The 8,689-nt window shown below is 55.5% G+C and overlaps 1 protein-coding gene across 2 annotated transcripts in view; it reads right to left on the minus strand.

Moving 5' to 3' along the window:
• Positions 1 to 7,970, minus strand: part of EVX2 (even-skipped homeobox 2) — a 9,892-nt gene extending 1,922 nt beyond the window's left edge. The window contains exons 1-4 of one of the 2 annotated variants that reach the window (XR_008295452.1): positions 7,057 to 7,970; positions 5,222 to 6,087; positions 4,009 to 4,301; positions 536 to 2,677 (exon numbers count right to left, since the gene is read on the minus strand). Coding sequence is in view for 1 of the 2 variants with exons in the window: in XM_027055448.2 (XP_026911249.1) it covers positions 1,955 to 2,677; positions 4,009 to 4,301; positions 5,222 to 5,648 (1,443 nt within the window). In the remaining variant the exon portion in view is untranslated. Of the gene's footprint in view, positions 2,678 to 4,008; positions 4,302 to 5,221; positions 6,088 to 7,056 lie in introns of both variants that reach the window. The other variant, XM_027055448.2, reaches the window with a different exon arrangement.
• Positions 7,971 to 8,689: the final 719 nt, after the last annotated feature.

Consider the following 8,689-nt stretch of genomic DNA (forward strand, 5'->3'; position numbering starts at 1 on the left):
TCCAGTGTCTTTAAAATAACAAAAATGTCAGAACACGAATTTGAAATAAATCACAGAAAATAGTGCCAATGGGTATATATGAATGTGTGCGCATCTCTTACATAAGTATGTGCTTAAGAGAATGGATATATATGTATATACATACATATACATATATACATACATATATACACGAGGATATGTAGGTAGCACACCTACATTTTAATACACACACATACCCACTTCATTGGGTCTAAACATGCACTAGCAAGTTATTTTAGGGCTTCAACTCTTCAGAAAATCTCATTATGTGAGGAGCGAAGTGGCTCTGCGGGGAGCATTATGGAAATATCTGGGCTTGATTTAATGAGGCTGTTCACATTGGTGGAATATCAACTTAACAGAGAAAAGTCTACCCAGGGCGTCCGAGTTACCAAAATGAAAATTGGCAATTGAGATGATAAGAACGTGGCTTTCTTCTGCGAAATCACTTCAGGTAACAGAGATAACATTAAGTAACATACATTCTATGCACCAAGAACAATGTTTTATGTACCGAGTCTCTTATCCGTCTCTCCTAATGACTTCCCTTAGCGGGTTGTTAGTACTTGACAGCAGGTCTCCGTGCGGGGAACTTTTCTCCAATTCCACATTCAAAGGAGGTCCATCAGAGAGCATGATTGGCAATTTTCGTCATAATCTGCACATTATTAGCATCAAAATTGACGTGGCAGTTAACACTGGTGGGTTTTGATGTGCCTTTCTTCAAGTTCAAGGAAACCCCTCCAGTAGCCGGGGTTGGCAGAATGGGTCTCAGCAACCCATCCGTGGCTTTGCAGAGGCGAAAGCGCAATAGACATGCGTGAGAAAGATGCCAAGAACCATTTTGCCCGAGCAAAAGGAAAACGAGGAGGGGAAGGAGTGAGGGGAATCGAGTTCGAACTTAGAAAAGTGTCTAAGGAAATGCTTCAGGATAATATATATCTAGAGATTCAAGTATTTCCCAGATCGAGTGGAACCCGGTAGTTGGAAAACTGAGCTGGAAACGCTTCTTCAGACATTACAACGATCTGTCAATCTTACCCCTCCCCATTCTTTCGTTTCTCTTTCCTTTTCTGGCCAGGCTGTGGCACCTTTATTAGCCATTGCTTTTTGCTTAAAATATGCAAGACGCCTGCATCCCACACCAAAAGATCAAAAGAGAGAACAGCGGAGGGCCGAGAGGGGAGGCGAGACCACCACTCCTTCCTGCCTCGGCTTTGCCCTTCCCCGGGCAGGAAAGACCGCCAGGGCCCCCGCCGGCCTTGCTCCCGCACGCGGTAAACCATCTCACGAACACCCGCAGCCGCCCGCACTCTCCGTCCGCCCTCCTGGCCTTCTCAGACCTCCCTTCCTCCGCTCCCCGCGGACAGGGCCCCTAACAAGCTCAGGCTGAGAGAAAAATTGCCACCTCCCCTCACCCTCGTGTAAAGAAAAGAAAGGATGGAAGAAAAAGAGCAGCCGCAGGAACCTCGGGACGACTTGCCCTGCCGCACAAAGCACTAGCGCACAGCATTCCCCCCTCTCTTTGTTGTGGCTCTCCGTTGCTTCTGGCCACGTGGTTCAGGAGAGCTTACAGCCAGGACCCCAAACCTCTGAGGACCAGTTTGAGGGCGAGGGGATTGTCTTCGGGAAGACCAAGAGCTCCGGACAGAGGCGGGAAACGGGGCATGGGCGGTGGGAAACACTTAGAGGAAAAGATGCTGCTGGGTAGCCAATACAAAAATAGAAATCATTTGAGGGCACACCGCCGGGTTTTTTGCGCGGCTCTTTCCCCCAATTCGGTCGGGGCAAGTTCCCTTCGGCCTCCCGCGCCGGGGCGCCCCCTGGCGACAGCTTTGGCAGCGGGCAACGCGCAGAGGGCACGTAAGCGCGCGGAGAGCGCGGGGGCGCTCAGGGGACCCCCGGGCACGGCCCCCTGGCGGCGGCGACGTAGTTATCTGGTGAGCGGTGCCTCGTCCCTCTGGTCCGGCGGGCTCACGGCGGTCTTGCTAAGCACGGCGGCTGAGTAGGGCAGGAAGCCGCTCTCGGAGCGAGGAGCCGCGGCGCTGCAACCGAAGTCCGAGCCGCCGGCGGCCCCCGCGCCGCCGCCGCCGCCACCCCCGCCGCCGCCGCCGCCACCCCGGGAGCCCAGGGCCGCCGCGGCTGCTGCTGCGGCCGCCGCGGCGGATTGACTGCTGTGGCAACTGAGGCACGAGCAGGGCGCGGAGCCGCCGCTGGGGGGCGCCCCGGCCGCCGCGGCCGAGGAGGCCGCAGCCGCCGCAGCTGCTGCAGCCGCGGCGGCCGAGGCCGCGCTGTTGAGCCCCGCGGCGGCCGCGGGCGTCTGGTAGAGGCCCGGGTGGCGGAAGCTGCACAGCAGCTCCGGCCGGGAGTAGGGGTGCGAGAGGGCACGGAACGTGTCCAGCGGGCGGATGGAAGTGGCGAAGGGCGACGAGGCCGCGGCCGCTGCGCCGGAGGCCGCAGCCGCCGCGGCCGCAGCCGTGACACCCACGTGCGGGTAATAGTGCAGCGGCACGTGCGAGTGGAAGGGGTAGGGCAGGCTTCCGGTGGCGGCCGCGTGCGTCATCATGTAGGTGTAGAAGCTGGGGTCGGCCGGGTGCGGCCACGACATAGCCAGGCGCTGCCGCTTGTCCTTCATGCGCCGGTTCTGGAACCACACCTGAAGGGAGAGCCGCACCGCGGCCCGAGTTAGGGAGTGCCCTGAGGCCTCAGCCCCCTCCCTGGGCCTCTGCACCCTTCTCGGACCTCCGAAAGGCCTGACCTACTCCCCTTCGACCCGACCCAGTTTGGAGACCCCCTATTCTCCCAGCTGGCAGTGAGGGAGGCAGTGGGAACAGGAGTGGGCAACCTTCCTCAGCAAAAATAATCTGCCCTGTGTCCGACTGCTGCGCCTCCTGCTCCCTTACTCTCCGCTGCGTTTTACGGTTCCCAACGCAACCTTCCCTCTCCTTCCCGCCACCCACTGGTGCCCAGCCTTGCTGAGCACCGGTCTCTCAATCCCAGGATTTGCACGGGATTCTAGGCCACCGTTGAAGAGGGGCTACCGCGGCAGCTTTTCTAAAAGGTCGCCGCTCGAGGTCTTGAGTCCTCTGAGCTGCAAGGGCCTGCCCCAAGGGCACGGGTACGATTTTGATACTGAAGGGATGATTTTTGTTGGAATCGTTTGCCTCAAGTGAGTGGCGGGAACAACATCCTCTTAAACTGGGAAAGGGACTGTTATACCCCTCCCAAGACAGTCTAATGAAGACATCACTCGTCACAACTCTAAATTAAAGAAAGCCCGATCAAACCAAAGGGAGACTTCCACAACCTCCCTTATCCGTTGGAGCTTCCTCTTTGCTTCTTCTAGAGTGTGAGATCCTCCGCCAAACGTTCGCCAAATCGCCCAACCTCCCAGCTATCGCTCCCAGGTTAATAAAATTAATCACTTCGAGATATATAAGTAAGGACAATTTCGTTGTAGTCTCCCTTCCCCAGGAGGTTGCTTTTTTCCTGCTGCCCAGGAGAAAAAATGTTTAGGAAACTACTTTCTGAACCCAATCGATTTTTAAAATACAGTATTCCTTCCTCCATGTTGTAACGATTTATGTGGAAAATAAATCTCCAAGATCAAGAGCAGATGAAAAGTTTCACCTAGGGTTCGTGCCAGAGGAACAAAGACCAGCCGGCTTTGCCGCGGAGGGGAAAGTGGGGCCATGGACATGGGCTAGGGGCACCTGGGCAGGCGGCTGGGCAAAATTGAACAGAGGCCAGTGCTTCCGGCATCAGCTCCGCCATTCCCCGGGCTTCCCAGGTCAGCCAGGCCGGCCAACCCTTCGGATGCGGCAGCTGAGAAACAAATACACCAATTCCGTTGGTGACTCTACCCCGCAGATTTTCAGGCCCTCAGCTAAATGTGGCCACCCAGGAAAGAGAAAGGAGAAACAAAAACCAACCCAGACACCCCCCCCCCCCGGGGAGTCTAGAAAAGGCGCGTGCTGGAATCGATACCTTGATGGTGGTTTCGGGCAGGTTGAGCGCAGCGGCCAGCTCACACCGGCGGGGCCGCGACACATAGTTCTCCCTGTAGAACTCTTTCTCCAGGCGCGCGATCTGTTCGCGGGTGAACGCCGTGCGGTAGCGCCGCACCTGATCCGCGCCAGAACCGGAGCCGCCCAGCGACGCGCCCCCGCCGCCGCCGCCGCCGCCGCCGCCGCCGCCGCCGCCGCCTCCATGCAGGCTGCCAAGGCCGGAGCCCGACGCAGACGTCGTGGTGCCCGCGGCTGAGCCGCTCTCCGAGTACCCTGGCAAACAAACGGCCGACAGCGCGAGAGTCACTGTAGGGCCGAGATCTCCGCGCTGGAGCTGAGCGCGGATGGGGGAAGCCGGGAGAGAAAGGCAAGAAGCTGCCTGAATTGATGGGGTCTGTCATGCTTACAAATTGCTGCCGTGAATGGAATCAATAAAGTTTGGGGAGCCCTTCTTAACCAAATAATAGGAACTCAATTAGGAAGTTTCTTTTTTTCTTAATAATTAGAAATTTTCAACTCAGGAGGAAAAGTGGCCAAGGGAAAATGCCTCCATCTAGGCGTAGTTTGGTAAACTCTAGGTTTACCATGGTCAGGAGATGGCAGGGCAGCTTTCTGTAGGGTTTCCAACCATTCTTTGATGGTCTTTTGGGTTTGGTTAAAAATATTTTTAGAATTCAAAAGACAGCAGCAGCTCAAACCCGAACCATTAGGGGGTGGACTCTACTTTTCAACTCTTTCTCCCGCTGACCCAGGCAGGTCTACCAGAGGCGCCCGGCGAGGCTCCCTCCGACTTACTCAGGATGCCCCCTCCACTCGGCCTTGGGGAATCAGGGGCAAGGGGGGTTCAGAGCAGCTACCCGGGGCACCCTTCCCTTACGGCGACTCAGCGGTTGGCTAGAGGTCGGCCAGCTCGCATGGGCTTTTAGACCAGCCCGAAGAAACATTTTCACTGACTCGGGCGAAGGCGGGCGGGCGGGCCTGGAACCTCCCAGGCCTGCGCCTCGCTGGGAGGCTCAAGGAGCAGAGCAGGAGGGCAAGGTTCCCAGCATGCGTCCCGCCCCCGCTCGAGCCCGCTGGGTTCAGCTTGCCTGCGGAGGGTCGGTTAGGGGCAAAGGCAGTAGGAAGGACCAGCAGGGGCCGCGAAAGAACCGGGAGGATAGGACTAGAGAGCGCGGCAAGGGCGGCGCGGTTACCTTTGCCATTGTTTTCCTTGAGCGGCGCGGCAGCAAGGCCGCCAGGGGAGCGCAGCGCCGAGCAGCCCACCTCCACGTCGCTGCTCATGTCCGCCTCGGCGGCCGCCTCTGAATAATGACCCGGCTTTTTACGGCCTTCGGCGGCGGACGAGATTTCGGAGGAGACGGTGCTTTCGCTGCCCGGGTGCTGCAGGTTGAACAAAGTGTCTATTTCGAATTTGCCCTTGGCAGGGAGGTCTCCCAGAGCGCCGTGCAGGGGGGCGGACGGCAGGCGCGGGCTGAGGCGAGCCGGGTGCTGCGAATTTTCCAGGGCCTCGAGCACAGCATTGCCAGCCGAATCGGATAAATTGGAGAACCGCTTGCCGGTCGTGGGGCTGTGCAGCCCCCTCTCCATCAGAATCATCTCTTTTCTTATTCTTTCCATCATCTCAGCTTTCTAAAAAATGTCACAGTGGCCCGGCTGTCCCGTCCTAATGATGGGCTGCGCCTAGGGCTAATTCTCATTCAGCCCCAGCGAGCGCCTCTAAATATTATTATCTCTTTTGGAGGGAGGCGGAAAAATTGTGGGATGCCAGAGCGAGGGAATGACTGGTCAAAATGACCCATACATCCTTCCGAGCCCGAGATGTCATTCATCAAAAAGTAGCGCTCGCTCGTCATTAAGGTACGAATGACGCCGTTCGAATAATCATTTATTGTAACAGGTTTATAAGCAAATAAATACACGCTCCTGTCAGTGGGTAATGAAGGCAGCTTCGGAGCAGACAAATAGATCCAGGTAGGAGGCGAGAAGAGACAAGAAGTGAGGAGGAAGGCTCCGGTCCTTTGCCCGCTCAGAGCCGGTTCTGTTCGCCCGGGGGTTTGGCCTCGGGGGTGAAATTGACAGTCTGATTAATAGAGCGCGCCGCGGCACATTTCCCCCTTCATTTAGGGGCATCATTACGCTCTCAGTTTGCTGGGTTGCCCCTTAGGTCCTAATCATGCAGCGCCTTCCTCATTTTTCCTCGGACACAGATACGTGTTAAATAATAGATAATGCTTTGATTTTCCAGAGTAGATCGTCGGGAAGGTTTTTTTTTTTTTTTTTTTTTTTTAACATTTACAAGCGGGAGGGGGTAAGGGAGGGGACAAGAGGGAGGATGTAGAAGAGTTGCGTAAGGAGAAGACCTTGCGCTCCTGTCTGGATTACTTATCTTTCGAATTTTAGAATCAAATATGTATTTTATTTAACAAATAGGATGCCTAATTTTCTCTCTCCCCACTGCTTCGCCTCAGCGTGGCTGTTCTCCTCCCACCCCAGCTGAGAGAGAGAGAGAGAGAGAGACTGAGAGAGAGACAGAGAAAGGGAAAGGAAATATCATAGAGTTTTGAAAGCACTTTAGTGCTACGTGGCTGGGGAGGTGCGTTGGGCCCGCGCCTCCAAACGGAAATCATTAGGTCCTCTCTGATTTTTTAACACCGTTTGCAGAGTGAGTACTGAACTTGAAGTCCTGGGTTTTTTACTTTTATAACCCTGCTGATGGATAGGCTTCTCGCCTACGCATTTTCCCTGGGGGAAATGAACTCGGCTGGACGATTTCATAGTAGAATTCGACAGCTAACTTTAAACACAGTCGCGATTTACAACGCCATATGGGCCGCCCCAGATCCACTTTTTGCGTTGCCAACTTTCCCCCTGCCTCCTCAAATCGAATTATTTGTGGCAAAGTTGCCGAATTTCTAGGTCAAAGGGGGAAAGAAGGGACTTAGCTTCCTTCCCCTACCATCCCGCTATCCTCCTTTCTCCACTGCTCTTTCTTCTCTCCTTCCTCTCCTCCCCCAACCAGGCCTCTTACCTGTGGCCCTGAGTATTCCCGGTGCTGAGCCCGGGCGCGGAGAGTCGCGGACCAGCCTTGCTGCTGCTTCTTGCGGCCTGAGCTTGGCGGCTGAGCCTCTTGGCGATAACTTTGATGGTCATAATGACGCCGGTGGCAACCATTTTAACGAAGATCAATCTTCACTCAAGGCCGTTGCACATCTCCTCCTGCGCTTGCGCCCCACCCTGTCCGGACCCCCAATGCGTGCGGGTCTGCCAGCCAGCAGCAAAAGAGGAGAATCCGCGGCCACAGGCGGGAACGAGAAGATAGGGACAGGACACAGAGGTCGCCTGCAAGCTTCCGAAGCGGCCGAGAGACCCTGGCAATCTGGGCGCCCGGCGCGGGTCTTGCATCCTCGCCTCGGCGCCAATTCAGACCCCAACCCAGCCCCCCTTCTTCCTCCGTGCCGCCACACCCAGCACATTGGGGTGTGTTAGGGGCAAACACAGAATCTATTTGCCCATCTCTCCGTTGGCGCTTTCCTTTTAACCTTGAACCCGTTGGGGGCGCGTCAGGAATGTAAGGGGAGACGAGGTGTTAAATATATTTATATACATTTATACACATAGTCAATGCCAAAAGTTTCTCTCCTGTTCCCCTCGGCGCCAACTTACTTCAACAACGCGAGCTTTGCTTAGAAAATCAATTCCACCTCTTTAGGTAATAAACGGAATTCTCCCCCAAGGTGAGAAATGGAAAGCTGGATAGGCACGCGGTGGCTACAGAGTTGGGGGGGGAGGGCCGCGGAGGGGGCGTCGGGAACCCAGAACATGACTTGACTCAGCGTCCGCCTCCCACCCTATCCTCGAGGCCACACAACTCCGAGCACTATGACCCCTCCTCGAGCCGGCTTTCTGGCCATTAACGCGGTCAAAGATTAGTCTTGTGGACACCCCCACCTCCCTCCTTGCTCCACAGTCCAGGCCCCCAGTTCTGCCACCTCTGGTAGGGTGCTCCTGGCAAAAAGAAGTCGCTGTCCCAGGAACCTGGGAAGGGTACCCTCTCCCTAGTCCCACTTGCTTAGGGAAATGAATGGGACATTTCGGTCCAGGCTTGGGTCCGTGGGTGGCCAAGGCCCTGGCGGGGGTGGGAGGTGGGGGTGTGATCTGCGGAGGCGCGACCCGGGCGGAAGTCGCAGATGCCTTTATTGCTGTCGTTTGGCGCCCCCGTCTGTTTTATTCGCGGTTTCGGCAGCTGAGAGCTGCTTTCAATCGCAGAAGCCGCCGCTGGGGGCTGGGGGCTGGGGTGCGGACGGCAACCCCTTCCTCCTTCGCTCAAGGCTTCTTCCCTTCCTCTGGGACCTCACGCCTCTGGTCCCAAAGCCTTCGCCAAACCGGACCTCAGGCTGTTGAAAAGGTAAAACACCGTTTCTAGGCGACACCTTCATTCATTAGTGGGTTTGAAAACTATTTTGCACCTTTTAAGTAATATTTCATATTCTAGCACGTTTATTATAAAAGGTACACTGGAGACCATGTCAGAGAAACTATTCACAGTAAAAGACACATAATTTTCCCCTAAACCGTGTTTAGCAATGTTTCACGGGAGACAGTGAGCACTCCGTTACAATATTTAATGTTCCTTAATTTATTTAGATTCCATACCTACTAGT

This window comes from Acinonyx jubatus, chromosome C1 (assembly GCF_027475565.1).
Source record: "Acinonyx jubatus isolate Ajub_Pintada_27869175 chromosome C1, VMU_Ajub_asm_v1.0, whole genome shotgun sequence".
NCBI lineage: Eukaryota > Metazoa > Chordata > Mammalia > Carnivora > Felidae > Acinonyx > Acinonyx jubatus.